The following is an 18,823-nucleotide window of genomic DNA, read 5'->3' as shown; positions in this document are numbered from 1 at the left end:
ACCAGATTAGAGTAAAGGGTTAGAACGGGTGAAGCAGCAAAGAAATCAGCACTTTGATGAAGTGATTTGATGATGTTTTGGAAGAAGTTATCACGCTACAATTGCAGAGATGCCACCAGCCAGCTGTCATCTCCCATTACAATGTTGTTGTTTTCAGCTCTAATGGATTCTAGGACAGTGTTTGTTTTTGGCCTAGACAGTTTTTTCTGGTGTGTGTGTATATAACGTGTGTGTAATTCAGAGCAGCCCACAGGCTGTTTTCCTCTGGTTTAGAATTCAGCGTATGTGTCCCATTACCAGTCTCGCTCTCAGTCCTGTGGGATCAATGAAAAGCCTGCTTTCCTCTGATCACCAGGCCTTTGGAGCTGGGAGACAGATGCGCACACACACACACACACACACACACACAAACACAGACACATATATTACGGTACATGTAAATATATAATGCTGTGATGATGTTTGGTTGTATTATTGTCCAGATAGCTAGCCTTGTTTCTCTTCTTTTCAACATGGTATTCTGAACTTTATTTTGGTGAGCAGTTACGGGTACAAACATTTGAGGTTAAGTCCAAATTGCACACCGGCCCACAGTCTGTCATGTTAATGAAACGGTTCAGGGTTAATAGAGGAGAAGAAAGACCAACATTGTAATCAGCGAAGACAGAGCGCTGTAATTATGCACACAGAACACAGTTTTGGGCAAAACCCAGACACCCTTGCCTTCTTTCTCTCATATTTACTTTTCATCATCTCCACATCACTAGTCTGTTGACAACCTGTTATACATGCAAGTTAACAGTACTGATAATACCACAAGCTAATAGTATGTATAATAACACACAGTACACACAGTGCAATTCTCCACGGATGACGCTACCCTAGAGCACAAGTTCTGCTGAATGTCTGTCTGTGTTGGTGGTTATGAGGTAGGAAGGTACTGCAAAGGGCAAGTATTATCTAACAGTTATTGGTTTTTGTTTATTTACCGTCTTAAACCTCCTGCAAATTATTGATTTCCTGGAGGATGGCATGTTTAAGTAAAAACTCAGGGCTACTCTTATTGAATTGCAGGTCAGAGTTTACTGTTGTCACTTGCTTCGAGGCGAATGAAAAGCTAAATGTAGCTGCTGAGCATGTACACAGCACCTCCACAGAGCACAGATAAACACTTCACTGGTAAGCCTCCTTATGACATTTCACAATGCTACACCTATGGAAGTGGTGGGGAGTTATCACATAGCTGTCAGCAGCTCGTAATATTCGAGAAGAACACTGTGGAATCTGCAATGACTACGGTGAATGTTATATCTGTATGTTTTAGAGCAATAGGTACGGTTTGTATAGGAGCTCTCTGAGCTCCTGTTCTATCTTGGTGCTACCTGCAGTGGGTTGAGTGTAAATCCAAGCAGTGTGCCAACCAACAAACCTGGGGCATCTTAGGATAGGAGGAGAAAGATTGGTAGAAAACCCATTTCTGAAGTGGATTTGTGCCCTTGTAATCCTGATTAATTTTGACCCGTTGTGCTCATTTTAAACAGAGCATTACAGTAAGCGTGAACACAGCAAGCTCCAGGGCGAAACCAGGAGCTTAGCGGCTTTGGGAGGCTTAGCTGCAGATGGCATTTTAAGCTGGACTTAATAAATTGTTTCCATTAAACCTACCGGCCCACACATACTGGATTAGACCAGTGGAACAAAGAAAAGAGTGTGCGTGCAGACGAAGAACAGAAAAAAGAAAAAAAAAAAACCCACACACACACGAATGACATCGTGCACAGCTAACTGCAAGCATCTCTCTGAGGCTACATGGAAGGTGAAGACAGAGTTACTGTGGTATTCACAGAGATAGAAGATTTTGGACATGAATGCAAAATCCACTCACTTTAGATCTCTTGCTCGTCAGGGATGTCGGACCAATTTGCTTAATTGACATAGAAGTAAACAAACAAAAAAGATGCATAAACCATTTAGCTTGGCAATGGATTTAGGGCTTATCCTCTAACTGTTTATATATAAACACATTGCCAATGTTGTAGCTTAAGGATTTAGGATCTGGCCATACATTTTTTTTTTTTTTTGTGGAGGGGGGGTTGTTTTCAGTTTCTTATGTTTGAACCTTGTCTCTCCCTCTTCTGTCCACCTCCACTGTACCTTTCCCCCATCGGCTCATGGCTTTCTCCCTAAGCTCTCATTATGTGCTACACAGTCCAGAGTCCCCATGTCGAATCACTAATCAACCACCCTGTCTGCAGGCCTGCTCGCTCAATAGGTGCTGAGTGGCCTTTGTTCCGCCACTGCTGTTTGCTGTGTGTCAATAAAAGAACTACGGCCTCCTCCTCCTCCTCCTCTTTTGTTACTTCGACCAGACAACGCTACTGGGCCGCTCTTGCAGTCCAAACTTACAGGGAAACAAAACATAGTCTAACCTGCTGGATTCTGAATGTCAGAGAAGGGAGGAAGGATGGAGATTGGAGAGGGAGCGGCAAGGTCAGGGGCAGGGGGGATTTGGGGCAGCTCAGGCATGGTGAAGTAGATGAGAGAGCATGTTTGTATTCAGCCAAGCAGCTCTCCTCTGGCCAGGTCAGTGTAATGTATCACTAACCTCCGCAGCCAGCCTGACTGTTTGCAGTCTCTCACCCATTAAATAATGAATGGAGGTTGACCCTCTGACCAACTAATCAGCTTTTCATCGCCGTTGAACCAGTGAGCAGACTATATGACTGGAGGGCAGACATGTTGCTGTGAAAACAAAAGGGCTCCGGAGGCTTCACACAGCCAGATTAGCAAGTGCTGGAATTGAAAGCAGCCATCACTGCTGTGGAATCTAAGCCTGGTGAATCTCCCCTGCAGTACCTACTGTGATGTGTTTGACAAAGTCCAGACATCTTTCAGGAAACACTTTCTCTATCAAGAAGAGCTATGTTTCTGTATTGGCGTAGCACTTACGGTCCAACTCTGGTGTGTTGAGCTTCTGGTGACAGTCACGCTGTGAACAAAAGGGAGCTGGATGTTGGACATGTCAGATGCCGAGAAGAAATCGTCCCCTGTGCTTCAAAAACCACCTCACTTGTTACTGAACTGGAACAGCAGCTCATCTGTTGCCCTGATTTTACTGAAATAGTGAAAAGGCGCATAGTCTTAGCAGAGCACAGGATGTGGATGGGTTAGCTAGTAATATTAGCTCAGGATGAGAAAACACTTGGCTAAGGCTTGTTTCTTTATTCATCTTTGGGTTATTACTGTTCACAGACATTGGACAGCTTATGAGCTGGGTGATTTGTTTTTGGAGAAAGGGGCAGATAATAATGCTCTTTTTATTGATAGTGTTAATGCTGTTTGTGCAGCCATCCCTGTTGGAGAGATGAAAATAAATAGGGGGAGCTCGGCGGAGATAAGACACGTGTTTAATTATTAATTGAGCCATTACTGACAGAGATTGCCTTTTTTGATTTAAAGCAGGAAGGCCTGCTTCAGGGACAGAAAAAGCAATTACAGAATTCCCAGCTTGCACCTCTGCTGCCCACCGTTTCACTGTACGCTGCAAGACAGGAGCGAAAGGAGACAAAACACCCCCACACACGTCCTGTTACACTGCGGTGTTCCATAAATTATTTTAATTCTTCTTCAATATTTATAGCGTTTTAAATTACGATTACAGCGTCATGTACTATTTATGTAGAGCAGCAGGCAGTCAAAGGGACCAAGCCACATTACCCACTATCCCTCTGTGGTCTGGCACCTTAAAAAGCTGACACGAGAGAATTGTTTAGTTTTGTATGGTTCAGGAAGTGATTTCAAACTGCACCAAATCTAAAGAGCTGGCTGTTTTTCAAAGATTGATTTATTATGCACAGCAATTAGCTGGCTTGTAAAATTATCCGTGTGCACTCTGTTGCCCCTTTACAGCACTGTTATGTCCAAAAGGTAAGTGCCTGCTCAGAGATCCCAACGTGCACGAAATATGAACTCTAGAAAGTATTGGCTCACTACAGCTTGAGGTTCAGTGTTGAAATAGAAATCGATTGTCAGTGTAGTTCATCTTTTTGTCAATGTTGGCCACTACATGTCAGAATGCTTGGCACCTGTCAGTCAGTCCTATCAGTGTCTGTCATCTGTGTCAGCAAGCCCATGGGTGGTGATCAGCTATTGTGACAGAAAATGGGAGTCACATTGAAAGCTGTGTGATTAGGCTCCATTGTGTGGCACTGTGTTCATTGACTGAATATGGATTCAGCTACAACTGCGGTGAGGGAGCAATTACAAAATCACTAAAGGCCACGAGGGAGTTGAAGGATAAGTTGTCAAGGCCATGACCAGCACTTAGTCTGCTGAACGTTCACTGTGTATCTTCAGTTTATATTAGCATGAGTGTGTCACTCCTGAGCTGGGCTTCCCATCTGGCTGACGAGAACAGGTTGGTATATACAGAGGTGACTTCACAGTGTATCAGATAAAGCCTTTGTGAATATATTGAATCACTTCAATACTGACCATTACTGTGTGGCCTCAAAGTCATCTCCTACACACAGCCTGGGCCACCCATAGGTCTTTCTACGCAGCCTCTTCAGTTCAGGTTAAATGATAAAACGCCACCTTTCTGCCACCATGGCCTTTCCCTGTGCATGATACTTGTCACCTCCTACACCACAGTCACCACAGCATCAGCACACCATTCAAGTTAAAAATAAAAAAAATAATAAAATAAATAAAGCACTTGCATTTTTGCTGCTTTAACTCGGAGGTGACACTAACACCTCCGCTGACATTTATATGTGTGCAGCTATCAGTTGCAAGCACATAACAGGTACCGTGTTGTCAGTGTTTTGACCAGGAAACAGAATTACTGTAAACGAGACAAATGGTTGAGAAATGATTTGATTGTAGACTTTTTTGACAAAATCTAAACTGAAGACAATTCAATAAATGATCACAAAGCTGCATGTTACATTAAAGCCCTGCTTGTTAACATTTTCACTGCAGATGAAGGTTTTACCCATGTGTAAAGACGTGATTATTCACCAGTCCATGAGGAAATCACCGGCTTCCTAATAAGGAAAAGACTTTTTGACAGATGAGCTGGAGCCCCTGTGCTGTAGTTAGCTGGCCAACTTGTGAAACAAGAGTTGACTCAAATCTCAACAATAACCACTACTGAAAGTGGATGTCGGCTTTTTTTTTTTTTTTTTCTTTGTTTTAAAATTTTTCTCCTTTTTTTTTTCACTGTTTGTTTTTCAGAGAAGATAAAGTAAAAGAATTTGGAGACGATGACTCCAGAGAGCAATAGCTCTCATCACATCTTCTGTCCAATCTTAATCCTCCTCCTCCAATGAAGGCACAGCCAGCTGCAGCATAGAAGGCATTTTCATTGTTTACTTATGAGAATACATGACCAGCGTCTTATCGCTGCTGTCAGGCCCTGAAATGTAAAGCGTGTCGTCTGTGATCACTTGCAGGTTTTCTTGTTTTTAATCCTTTATTCCCGACTCCAGTCACTCTGCCAGCAGGAGTGGGTTTTCCCCCTCCCTGCATTTGTTTGAAGATCCCAGTTCCCCACTTTTAAGCTCATCTGTGTTGAGCAGTTCAGAGCCAATGTTGTTTGCAGATGAGGCTGTAACGCTCATTGACAAAGCCAGATGGTAGGCGATTGTGGCCAAACACGATGCTTGGATAATGTACAATCTCTGGCAGGGGGACAGTCGTCAGCCTAGATGGATATTACAAACATGCTTGTAATGGATTGGACATTTTGGGAAGCAGTTCACACAGGCTTATAAAGATGGAAAAACCATCGCCAGAAACAGAACGGATGTAAAATGCTTCAGATTCCATGACGGACAAGGACATCCATGCTTCAGGAGAATTCGCCAGATAGGATTTTCAGGAAGAAGGAGATGAACCCAGGAAAGCGATCTGAGTTTAAAGACAAATCTAAGCCTGCTATATGAAGTGTTCTCCAAGTAATTCTAGATGGGTGGTCCTCATCTACTGTTTGTGGAGTATTTCTTGGCCCGATAGCTTTCCAGCGATAGCATAGTGGCATCCACATTTCTATCAATGACTTATCAGAGACACTATGTCTAGAAGCACTACCACAGGCTTGGACTGGTACAGTATGTTTGACAGAGGGCTCAGTTTTAAGCGGTTCACAGTAGAGCTTAGCTATTAGCCTTGAACTCAACACATGGTGAAAGCAGTAACCCGACACGCACTGCCGAGAAAGGGCCTGTGTTTTGTCTTGTATTTCACTGGGCGTTAGCGCCATTAATCGTCCCAGTGTTTGTTAACAGACAGGCGGTAATTTGCAGAGACACAGGGGCTTGCATTTTGGCCGTTTCTCTGAGGTTAAAGAAAAAAAAAACATGCACAGTGTGGTCTCCTCCAATATTCAAGCGGTCATCTGTTTGGCTGTTGTTTTTGGCTACTGGTGAATTCCCTGCACTGGGCCCTGGTGGTGGGGCCCCTAATGGCCTCTGACTGACTGTAATACCCCATTCAACCGAGCATGGGTTCCAGCTTCCTTGGCTGTTGGGTCAGTGCTGCTGTGTTGAGGGGCTGAGCAGCAGCAGGACTGGGATTTCACTGCTGTTTGCTTTGGGAAGGAGCGAGAGACACTGCTCCAAAGCCACACGCCCTTGGAGTATAGTGTGCAGAGCTCCTGCAGCAGCATCTACAAGGGTTAGACTGATATATGGTCTTGCTCATACTTTCCTGATGTTAAGATAATATTTTTTCATTTCTGTATAATTCAGCTCCGATGATTACATATAAATCCGAAATCCTAAAGGCATGTGGATTATACAGCGCTTGCTGAATGGAGTTAGTGGCGTTCCTCACAGTGGACTCATGGTCTTAGCTTCCTTGTTTGTCAAAGCTTTAAATACGTTATTGGCACAAAAATGAAACACATTTTGGACCAAAGCCAAATATCCTTTCTTAATCAGGCACTGTCTAAAATTACCAATGTCTGATATTATCCATAAAAAACGATTTGGTGTGTCCTGCCAGTGGCAAATTGCATCAAAACCATGGCTCCCTGTGTTTTTGGAAAAGATCAATATACAGCTATCGCTATCACTAATGATACAGGTATTGACTCATCAGCTGTTGAGTGTGGGGCCAGTGCTGAAGTGCCTTGGGCTCCTTATCAACTGTGGCACACTGTATTAGTGTGTAGGGTTGGCATAACACTGACCTAATCCTGGTAGCAGGTGTTACTGGAGCCGAGGTAGAGTGGACATGTTTTTCAGGGAAGATGAGCCATCTGGGTCTTCATACTTTATGGTGTTTAAAACACGCCATCAAGTGTGGCACCCCCAGCACCTACCTTTTAGCTGAACACAATAATCTAAGCTCTGGCTGCTAAAGGGAGAGAGGAGGCTTTCAGGAGAATTTTCAGGGTTTGATGTGGTGTGGAGCCTCCGCTTCGACACGGATTCATGAAATAGCCAGACACATTTGGCGGTTTGATTTTGATTCCTCTAACTCTTTCAGTGTTGTTTTTGTCATCTGTTGTCTGAAATATGTCGAGCAGAAAGAAAAGGGTGTTTGTTTTGTTTTGTTTCTGTTTTTTGCTTTTGTGCCAGCCTGCCTTGCTCAACACTTTTCTGGTGCCTTGTGTTGTTGTTGTTTTTTTTGTTTTTTTTGTTTTTTTTTTTTTTTTCATTTTGTTTTTTGTTTTTTTGCCTTTTGTTTGTTTTTTTCCCGGTGTAGTCTGTTTCATCTCGCAAGCGATTTGGCTCATTTCAGAGTCTAATTTCACTCCTGTTTCCCCATGCACCCCCCTCGCCTAACAGACATACACGCATTCACACATTTCCTCAAACTGACACGCCGCCTTTACACTCCAAACAAATCAATTCTGCACTTGCCACACTTTGCACACCACTGTGAAGTGCTGCAACACATAGCAGCCCTGAAAATGTGCAGGCTGTTTTTATGTTCCTTGTCCATCAAGGCTCAAGAAGGCCAAACCAAGATTTTTCCTGCATCGCTGTTTGTGCGTTGTTGCCATTCTACATGTAGCCGGCTTAGAGGAGAAGGGGGCAGACAGTGGTTGGTTTGGGTTAGCAGCAGTGCGCCTCAGGTCAGGAACCGGGCCCTGTCTCCATTAGTTTACCTGACAAAACTCCCTGCTCTGTTCTCTCCTCCGTTTTATTAACTAACCTCTCCCTCCCCTCCTTCTGCCCCAGCCATGGTCTCTTTATCCTTCTCTCTCTGTCATGCTCTCTGTCTCTCTACTCAGGAATGATGAATGGGGTGCAAGGAAGGACATTGAATGTTTGCGAACCTGATACACCCTCCAATTGTCATTCTTTTCCTGTGCTGGGTGAGAGGATGGTAGTTGGGTGCGGAAGCTGAGTGATTTTTATGAAGCTTTTGTGTATGTTTTTCTAGCTAAGCAGAGAGCTATTTCAAACATCTATCTACCTAACATCAAGGTCCTGTAAGTGTGTCATCAACCTTGACTTGTAATTCATTGCCCCCCCCTCCACCCACCACACACACGCAAAGAAAACAAGATTTCAGATATGACAAGATCCGACTGCTGCAAAATGAAAGCTTGTAAGAATGCAGCTCTTTTGGCATGTAGCCATTAGAGGATGAAAATGGCAGTTCTTGTCTACTCTTCAACAGCTGCTGGGTCTCCATCTGTAAGCCTAATTATCCAGCAGCACCCCAGGATCAGCTCAGCAGCAGGTTCCTCCTATAGAATAGGCATTGATTACATCAGTGGGTCTACACTGGACAGTATTTCCCTGGGGACCTACAGATATGGTAAATTTAAACCCAGGCACTTGAATGCACAGTGGAGTACTAGCTTTAAACAAATAGGCCACTAAGATCTTATCACAGCCTTCTCCTGCATGTAGAGATGCTCTACAGTTTACAACAGAAAAGTTCAAATTTTCTAAAATTGATTTTAAATTGTCAAAATGTAATTAATATTTCCACTAGCTGTCGATTCTCCAAATTTCCTTTTTATATCCTTCTAAATCAAATATCTATGTGGAATATCTACAAATAGCAAAATTTATTTTTGGTTTGCAATTAGAAAGTTAACTGGTACGGTATCTTTTCCGGGGCTTTTTTATGATGTTATGGTTGCAAAACAGTCGGTAACATTGGTTGTTTGTAGTTTATTATTTGCCCAACATTACGCAGCGAAATGCCTCTGGCATGCTGCAATGTACAGTGTGTACAGTGACGGGCACAGTCGAGATCAGTAGCCTGTTATAACAGGATGTTTCAACGCCTATAGGACAGCACCAATAGCAGCCTCAGCATTGTAGGCTATCAGACTGTATTAAATGACATTATGGAAATGACTGCCATATTTGCATGAAGCAGGTGAATGTCTGCAGCAACATCTTAGTCCAAACCACAGTTTGGCATACTTATGCCATCTAACCACTGTATTTGCAAAACACTTGAGGAAATATGATACGTCGGCAAAGATGTTTGTCCTTCCCCTTTCATGGCACTAAATTGCAAAGGCTGTGTATGTCAAAACAGTGAATGAGGTATGGAGACTGGTTAGAAGCTGTCAGCTTCCAATTGTTGCTTTGCTTTCAGAGTGGGGAGTGAAAATGGAGATGAAGGAGGAGGAAAAGAAAAACATGCAGGCTCTTTCAGCCCACTGTCATGCCACTTAGGATTTGTTGAAGGATTTTCAGCCAGCCATTTCCCTTCCATTGAGAAGTAATCAGTACGGCACTGAAAGATAATATTATATCCACTTAGAGGCATGTGGGCTTCATGCATGTTCATACATGAAATGAGGCTAGGAAGCAGTGCCTCTGTTTACATTGCTGAGCACTTACCTCCTCAATTTCTGCTTGGACTTGAAGCTTCCTGGCAAAAGCTCCCTGTCTATGTCTTTTATATCTCATTCTTTCACACTCTCTCTTTATTTCCTGCCTCCTTTCCTTCCATTCTCTGTGGATTGTCAGCCAGCTGGTGGGCTAAAAGAGGATGGTTTCCTGTGGGGCACCAAAGTGATACTGTTCAGGCGTTATGCGAGCTTAAGTAAAGCTGACACGCTGCTCAAGAACTACAGCCCACACTGAGCCCCACGGCAGCCTGTGGAGAGACTCTGAAAAGGTCTTCAAGGTATGGGAGAAGCGGGGAGGCTGCTACTGTCCACTCACCGCTGTGCTGTGATGTGGGAAGCGGGAGTTAAGTCCTTTATTAGAAGTGGCAGGCCTTGTCTCCACTCAATTGCAACAAAACGTTGGCTGCCGTAATCAATTGAGACAGCTGCCACTGCGGCGTTCAAGTCCATAAGGCGGGCGTGTCAAGCTAATTAATGAAATGATAAGGCGAGTCCTCGCAGCATTGCACAAATAGCTCCTGAAGGCACCCCTTCTTTAAGCAGAAAAATTCATCTTAAAATTTCAGATGACCCTCCCTTTCCCCGCCTGTTGGCTGTCTGTCTTCAGTGGCCTCAGGGTAAGAGGGGTCACCTGGGTCAGTGACAGTGAAAAGGGTCAAATTCCAGGCTGGCAGGGTGGGCCGTGTAAGAGGAACCATTAGACTTTAGCCTTTCTGTTGAAAGTTCCAAGATGTCCACCCTTTTATTTAGGAAAGCCCAATGGCTCTGACCTTAGACGACCCGGCTGTGTTCATAAGGAGCTGATGCCTGTCTCAGAACACATGAGCCCTGCTAGAAGCCACTCTGTAGGGGGGGTGGACCCTGGATGGAGCTTCAGGAGAATGGGAGTGTGGAGTTGGGCTGCTTCTTTGCAGCATAGCCAGGGGTTAATGAAGGTTTAACATCGCTTTTGGAGCACCATTGAACTATATATGACACAAAAGGATTTAGACAATCACCATGTAGACCTCTGTCTCCTTCTCTCCATACTACGTTCCTCCCATTCCCAGCACTGTGATATGTGCCATGAGAGGTGAACTGCATATGTGTTCTATACCATATGGCTGGAGTTTGAGATGGGATCCAAAATCTGATTCATCCCACAGCTTGAGCTGCCAGCTCTCTGAAATGAACATTAGGTTCTCAATTTCTGCCTGGGCTTTGACAGTAAACGTGTTACAGCTTACACCCATCCCCACTCTGCTGCCTTCCACTCCTTTTGTCAGCTGCAACGAAGAGACAGAAAGAAATAATTGAAACGTGCCAGCTGTCCCCACTCTTTAGCTATCTTGGCCAGCTTTCGGCTCGTCCACTCCCCCATTAACATCTCTGAGTGATTTGCAAAAATGTCGCCTTGGCTCCCCTCGTTACCAGCTTGGAGATGCTTGAGGCAGATTAAATAGTGTGAGGAAAAGCAAGCCACTGCAAATTTCTCCTATGATTTTATTATTAGCACAATGATTCAACACTGCACAGCCCTTCTGTTCCTCTCATACAAAATCATTTTGTTAAAATCACCCCACCTTTTTTTATGACTGACTACCTCATGGCAATGAAGTGTTGATTGGCAAGACTGCGGTTTCCTGCCTTCTGCTGGTATCTGTTATAGCCATCTTCCACAGTCACTCACTCGTGAGCTCTGTGCAGATTGCTTGTCTAGAGACGTACAAAAACCAAATCATTGTGAGCTCAACCGTCAAGAGCAGCAGAATATTCTGTCAACCACAGCCAGTAGGAGATGGATCAAGGCGGCACACATTCTCACATCCCCTCTGCATCCTCCAACTTCTTTCAACAGATATGTTCCTTTATTTATATATCTATCTGTTCATGTCCTTATTTTCTCAGCAACCTGGCTGTTTATGATTTGGCAAAGCCACGAGGGGAGTGAACCACAATGTTTGCCTAGTAAATGAGAACACCCAGTGGCTTTAAGCGTCTCTTAGCCCCCAACCCGCCTTGTCACCAAGAGAATTTGCATATGCTCGAATCTTATCTGAAAAGGCTTTTTGCATACAGGTTCTATTTCCATGGCAGTTGTATATTCTGGCGTTGGTGTTGGCATTCAGCTTGTAATTTATGTTGCATATTGGTTTGCATGCACATAGTTTGTTTGCAAAGGGTATTTTTTGGGAGGCCAGTTGACAATGTTCTCTAAAGCTCTTGTCTTATTGAATAAGTTGTTGGGTCCATCTGCAGGCGGCCAGGTGTATTTCATATAAAATGGTTTATAAAAACAAACTCATAGGCTCCAATGCCACAGTTTTGCTAATTAATTGAGCCTTGTATTGTTGACATGGCCTTTGGCGACAGACCATGTATTATAGGGATATCCTGGTCACAGCAAGGAGCAATTTGATCCTGTATTGAGGTATCCTGGATGATGACAATTAGCTTATCCTTGTCCAACTCAGGGCCAAGCCAATACAGACTGATCCAATCCATTCAAAGCTGGGCCATCTGGCTGCATAAAGGCCACAGAGGACCAGATCTGTGCCAGCTCTCCAGATGTTCCATAGGGACAGACAGGGTCACAAGTGAAGGATATCAGCGGCAGGAACAGCTGTGTAGCGACACAGTGTTCATCCCAGATTCCTCGCTGGACACATCAGTCATCAGCAGTGAATCCCAGTGGCCTGTTTTCCGTCTGCTACCCCCCTCCTTACTCCACCCCTCCAACCCCACAACCCTATATCAGCGGAAACCTAGGCACGTGCTCACAGGGCAAGGCCCAATTCTCCTGAGTAAGCAGGGCCACAGGAACAACTATAAAAAGATCAATAGTGGGATGAGATATCATCTGGCGAGCAGACCTGCCAACACCCCCCAAGGGAATGTCCCTGTCCCCCCAGTGCACTAACCCAGCTAACGGGAGAGGTAGGTGGGGGGTGGCCCCCCCCCGCCACCGGGCTTCCCTCCAACCTGCCTGACTCACTCACACCATCTGCTCAGGACTGTGGGGCAAGGCTACAGGACAGCAGATTTTTTGTACAGACTCATATGGCATTTGTTTCACATGACTGCCTGTGGCTTGCCCACTGTTTTCCCCGCAGTGTGATTGCAGGTAAAGTGTCTTCCTTGTCTCAAGGAGATGAAGTACAAAACTGTGCCAAGTTTGTCAAGTGCTTGAGAGTCTTGTTGACAGTTTGTTTAAAAACAGCAGCGATTTTCCTCCATTTAGCCTGTAGGTGACATGTGTCATAGAGACTTTCATTTTGTGATCACCGTGTGTTAGTTTACACCCAAAATGGCTGCTACCTCAACCTTCAGAAAAATTGTGAAAAAGTGAGGTGAGGGTTTTCACCGTGTTTGTTGTCATCACCTGTTCGCGACTGACCTTGCTGCGTGCTGCTAAAGAAGGCGGAGCACTTATTGTTTAAGGAGCAATCACACATAAAGTCTGTATGCATTCCTATCATGTTGCCATCACTTCTGAATCAAAGAAGTAGTTGAAAGGATGTACCCTTTTGCCCTTTGCAGCAGTTTTGGCCATATTTCTCCTGCTCTGCAATTCCCTTCAACAAAATAAAGATGTTGGCCCTGTGTGTGTGTGTGTGTGTGTGTGTGTGTGTGTGTGTGTGTGTGTGTGTGTGTGTGTGTGTGTGTGTGTGTAATGTGCCCAAACTGGAAAGCTTTTTTCTCTCTCTCTCTCTCTCTCTCTCTCTCTCTCTCTCTCTCTCTCTCTCTCTCTCTCTCTCTCTCTCTCGATTTTCCTGTTGTATTAGTGTGTGTGTGTGTATTGGCGTGTGTGTGCGTCTTAGCTTGCAGTGTGATTTTAATGAGGGATGGGTTGGTCTGAGCTGATACCTCGCTGCCTCCATTAGAGCCCATTAGAATCATCATTAAGATACCCCGGCGCTTGCCGTGGCCCTGGCTTCCCAGCATTAGTATTAGAAGCTCCTCTCTATCTCCTAGTGGTCGTAGTGAGACTTCATTCCATATCACTCGCCGCACATTGTGTCTGGGAGAACAGGTTGCCACGGCAACATCACCCAACGGCGACATTTCGACTGTGGATATTTGCTTCTTTGCCTCTGTTTGTCTGTCAGTGTCTGTCTCTCTGTCTTTGCCTTCTGTCTTCCCCTTTCTCGTTCGCTTGCAGGAAAAGAGCCTGACAGTTTAATCCACATCCCAGACCGCTATAAATCCGGGGGTCTATATACACCCAGACCCCAGAATTCATTTGAAAATCGTGACACCTTAGCCAGCCCCAGTTCTACCATAAAATGTGAGGTGCAAGGGAGGGGAACTCAACAAATAAAAAAATAAAAGCTCTGCCCTGCCTTTTTATTGGTCTTTTTATGGGTGTTAGGATCCTTGAAAGATTAAGCAGGCTGTTAATAGGGACTGGATATTCCATTAGTAGGCTGCATATCGAGTTCTCACTGGCTTGACAGCAGCTCCCGGCTCTCATTTTTTGTTACCGTTGAGAGTGCCCGTGGAGCTTTTTTTAATTGCGGCACTAGTAAGCCTTCTGACTGAAGTACTGCCGCGTCTTAGCTGTAGATTAGAGCCGCCTAGAGAGCCTCATCTACACCAGGCTGTCTTCTCTCTCCCTATCTGTTTCTATCCATGCGTGAGCATTTTCTTTCTCTGATTTTTCTATGCATGTGAAGTTTCTAGGCTTAAAAGAAATTCCACCACTTGCGGCTTTGATTAGTTCAGTGTTTTCTTTATTGTAGTTGTGGCACTAAAATCTCCTCAAACTCCCTTTCTTTGTGGCCCATTTTGCTTTTCCTTTAACACAGAGAAGTGAAATATCACCAAATGGCTTTTCTTTTTCACTGATTCGTAAGTGCTTTGAGATTCTTTGTGTGGCAAAGGTGTTGAGATGCTGCATTTTCTGCCACTTTCATCTTCCTGCTACAACGACATATAATTACAGTGATTAAATTGCAACAGCCTTAGTATGAAAATTCGTTGTTGAGTGGAATTCTGATCATAAAAGCTTCTTGTCTGTTGAAAAGACCCCTGATGAATGGTAAAGACAAAGTGGCCAAGTTCGAAGTGCTTTGCTTGCTTTGCTTGTTTCCCAAATCCCCTGAAAGATCAGGAAGGGAGGACAGAAAAGCACAGTGGCAGAGAGGCCAAGATAAGGGCCATGATCTCTCTTCACAGCACAATTGAAACATAATTATTTCATGCCAGATTGTGTGCTCAGCAAAGCCCTGAATAGGGGCCGACATTTAACTTTAATTAGCTGTGATTTATTCATACTGACTGGATCGCGAAAAGAAATTGGATCATCTGATTATAGTCAAGCATGAAAATGACCTGATTAAACACTTAATGGAACGTAGGGAGAGTGAAACAGGAGGAACATTGGGCAGGAAACATGTGGAGAACATTAAAACAGGAAGCTGAGGGAGATATGTTTTATTTATCATTGATTGCATATGCTCCTCTGAGTACACACAGGAACAAGCATCTATCTTTGTACGCTCAAAAATGGGCAGCCCAGATTAACCTCAGATCGACATTTGCAAATTCTCTTTTTACACTTGGTTGTTTCCTTTCTCTTCAGGTGTGCCAACGAATGAGAGTCCCGAGAAGAAGACTTGTAGCTCAGCCAAAGTATCAGGGCTCCAGCGCAGCCAGGAGCAAAGCAACAGTGAGGTGCCCTTTGCGCCTCCCGTGCCCAGCCCCACCCCGGCTTCGGCACCCACAGGCTCCCCAGCCCCCGCTGCAGCGGCGGCCCCTCCAGAGCCTCCTAGATCACGCCTCCCCACCCCGCCTCCTCTCAGTGTCAAGAAGGAGCAGCCGCCTCCACCCCCTGTCCCTACCCCTCCCCTGCTGAGGCCACCACCCCATCCCCAGCCCCACCCTCCTCACCCACACCCTCACCAAGAGCCTCGTCTTCTTCCACCCCCACAGCATCACGGGCGCCCCCTAATCGGCCACCAAGTGCATCACCCACTGCAGTACAACAGTCTCCACGACATCAGGTAAGCTGTTACATGGGCGTATTTGAGCAGTTTCCTCATTAAAGATGGCTGCCTACCAAGAATCAGCAGTGAAAAATAGTCAGTAAAAATCATACACAGAGCTAGCCAGCGTATTCATTCTGTATTTTCAGCCATTTCAAGCTCAGTCGGGGAGCAAGAATGGATATGTCTGACAAAACAACTGGGAAATGTCACATTTGCTGAATAAAAGTAAAAGGACAGAATTTTTGTATGGTGTCTTCATCATCACTGATCCTGTTGTGGACTACATCAAGGTGTCCCATTGTAGTCAGTTCTTTCATTGCTGGAGTTTTGACCTCTTCTCCTTTCCTTGTGCACGTGGGAAAAAGCTGAAGTTGAATTTTCTTCAATGTGTCCTTGCCAGTTTAGTGGAGCCAGCAATAAAATAAACTGCACCTATTTCAAAATTAATATAATGTAGTCCAACAAAATACTATGCAGTTTATATTGCACGCAAAATTGACTGTTTTCAAGCTGATATTGATTTTCTGCCACACAAACTCGCAATAACCAGCTGTCAGATTTACTGTATTTCATTGAACAAAACTCTAGTACATAAAGCACACTGCCATTTCATCTCAGTTTCTGCCCTCACCTCTTTTTAGTTCAATGTAAGAAGCTTTATTGGAAAATCATTCTTCTCTTGTCAAAGCAAGGTGTCAAACATATCAGTAAAGCTGAACTAATACTGAGCTAGCTACAAAGCAAGTGAACACATATATTACAAATGGAAGCTGGAGGTTTGTCATAAATACGGCACTATTACTGAACTGAACACTGAAGAAATGAATGAAATACTGTATGTCCTAATTAGTGCCATACAGTGTCATTCCTTTCCATTGCAGATAATTGTATTTTCCTTCTCTCTCTCTTAAATCTTAAGCCACAGCAGCAGTCCAGTGGGTCATCCCAAACAACACTTGCCCCCACCCCCTCTCCACCACGTCAGTGGGCTACCAACTTCAGCCCCCACCCTGCCTCTGTCCATAGCCAATCTCTCTACCTCGCATTATTCCTCCCTACGGAGCCCGGGCCATCGCCATCCGGCCATGTTTGCAACCCCAGCCACACTGCCTCCACCACCGACCTTACCAACAAACAGCTTAGTGGTGCCAGGACACCCCGCCGGCACCCCCTACCCAGGTAAAGCCGCGCACCTCACGTGTCAGATGGTAGCTTGCCATCAGAGACGCAACGACACTATGGCAGTACATTGCAGCTTTAAATAGACCAACACTGTCGTTATCACATTACCCCTTGATTGGTTAACGCCTCTCAAGAGGATGACAGAGTGCTACTAACAGCAGCAGCAAGAAGTTCCTGCATTCCTTTCGCGAGTTTTTTGATAAAACATTTAAGTGCATCTTCATAAGCGCTGCATAGTGACATGGCCGTTTCATGTCTCATGGTGCAGCTTATCTCTTAATTTCTGTATTATATGGTGTTAAAACTATTCAAATGTTCATATACTCTTTGCTGATCAGGTAAGTGCTCCTTTATTATATATATTTTTTACTTAGTTATTGGTGCCGCACAGAATAGTTTGTGCAAGCATATATTTCTAAAACTGCATGGGGTTATGTTTTCATTGCTACTGAAACATATTTTTATTTCCTCCTTTACTGATTCTAACTGAAAAGGCTATTACACTGACATACTTTGTTATTAAAGAAAGCATATTTCGGTAAATAAGGACTTTGCTTTGTGATGAGACTATTGATTCTAGTATTCCTTCCAGATCTCAGAGTGCCTATGCTACTGAATAGTACAATGACAATTTTGAATCTATCTCAAAAGCAACAGAACAGCACACAAGAGACTAAAGATAGTAGTAAAACTGTAATCCATCAAAAGAGCCCATTCCAATAATGTCAGCATATTTCTCTAATGATCTGGCTGTAACTGTAAAGAATGTCGCCCACTTAGTGCAGCAGCTACAGATGCTCTAAATAGCCAATTACCAGTAATCAATTATTTGACAAATTTCCAAAGAATATTATGAACAAAATCACCCTTTTGCAACACAGAATGAAAATACATCTGACTGAAATGCAGCAGGATGTTGCTTCTAAAGCAAGTCACATGTTTTAATGTCATCATTTATTTTCACTGCAGGATAATATCAGACATAATCTTCTAATATAGGCAGTAAATATAGAATCTGAGACAGGGTAATGAGGTCACATGGATGCATCGCTGGCAAATGCCAGCAAACAAGTGGACAGTCATCACAGCTGGAGACGTCATGAGTGTAGGCCTGCTGAAAATCATCTTGTGTTAATTACCTCCACATCCAGCATTGTGTTCTTTCGTACCAAGGACATGGGAATAGTAACCATTGGGGGGAAAAAAAAAAAAAAAAAAAAACCTTAGACAATGTCAGACAAATGTCTCCAGCGATGATGGGTGTCTCCAAATGATGCCGTAAATTATGCCAGTTGTGGATTGACTTTCTAATAGAGGGCAAGAGTGTGTGTGTTTTCTGCTGGGATGACTCTTGGTTCTCTCTTGTCTTTAGATACCAGCCTGTTGATATCATTCAACCAACCAATCATGTATTGCCAGCCTCATTCGGGGATTCTGATTGGCACATTGTCACAGGCAACTCTCTTACCACCACCAATGAGTCCCCACGTAGAAAACCCTCACAGCATGAGCTGGAGAAACAGAGAATGCCAGGTGACTATTTTCTTTCTTCTCTTCTACCCTTGTTGTGAAGACTGACTGGGCGCCCGTGCCTTTTTTTTCTTGTGTCCCCCCCTTCCCTCCCCCATCCCTACTTTTCTTTTCTTTTTTTCTTTTTCTGTTTTTGTTTGTTTTGTTTGTTGTTGGTTTTTTTTTTGGGGTTTGTTTTGTTTGTTTTTTTGGTTCTGGGTTTTTTTTTGTTTTGTTTTGTTATGTTTTGTTATGTCTTTGTTTTTTTATTTTTTTGTGTGGTTTTTTTTTTTTTGTTTTTGTTTTTTTGGTTTTCCTCGCTCTCCTT

At 44.0% G+C, this 18,823-nt stretch overlaps 1 protein-coding gene across 7 annotated transcripts in view; it reads left to right on the top strand.

The window, feature by feature from the left end:
* Window positions 1-18,823, top strand: part of fbrsl1 (fibrosin-like 1) — a 262,394-nt gene that overhangs the window by 229,989 nt on the left and 13,582 nt on the right. For 6 of the 7 annotated variants that reach the window (XM_029511662.1, XM_029511661.1, XM_029511665.1 and 3 more), the window contains 2 exons: window positions 15,399-15,819; window positions 16,724-16,983. In XM_029511662.1, the coding sequence (XP_029367522.1) occupies window positions 15,399-15,819; window positions 16,724-16,983 (681 nt within the window). Of the gene's footprint in view, window positions 1-15,398; window positions 15,820-16,723; window positions 16,984-18,358; window positions 18,520-18,823 lie in introns of all 7 variants that reach the window. The other variant, XM_029511664.1, reaches the window with a different exon arrangement.

This window comes from Echeneis naucrates, chromosome 9 (assembly GCF_900963305.1).
Source record: "Echeneis naucrates chromosome 9, fEcheNa1.1, whole genome shotgun sequence".
NCBI classification, from domain to species: Eukaryota; Metazoa; Chordata; class Actinopteri; order Carangiformes; family Echeneidae; genus Echeneis; species Echeneis naucrates.
The sequence above is the reverse complement of the archived record's forward strand: the minus strand, read 5'-3'. Positions and strand labels throughout refer to the sequence as shown.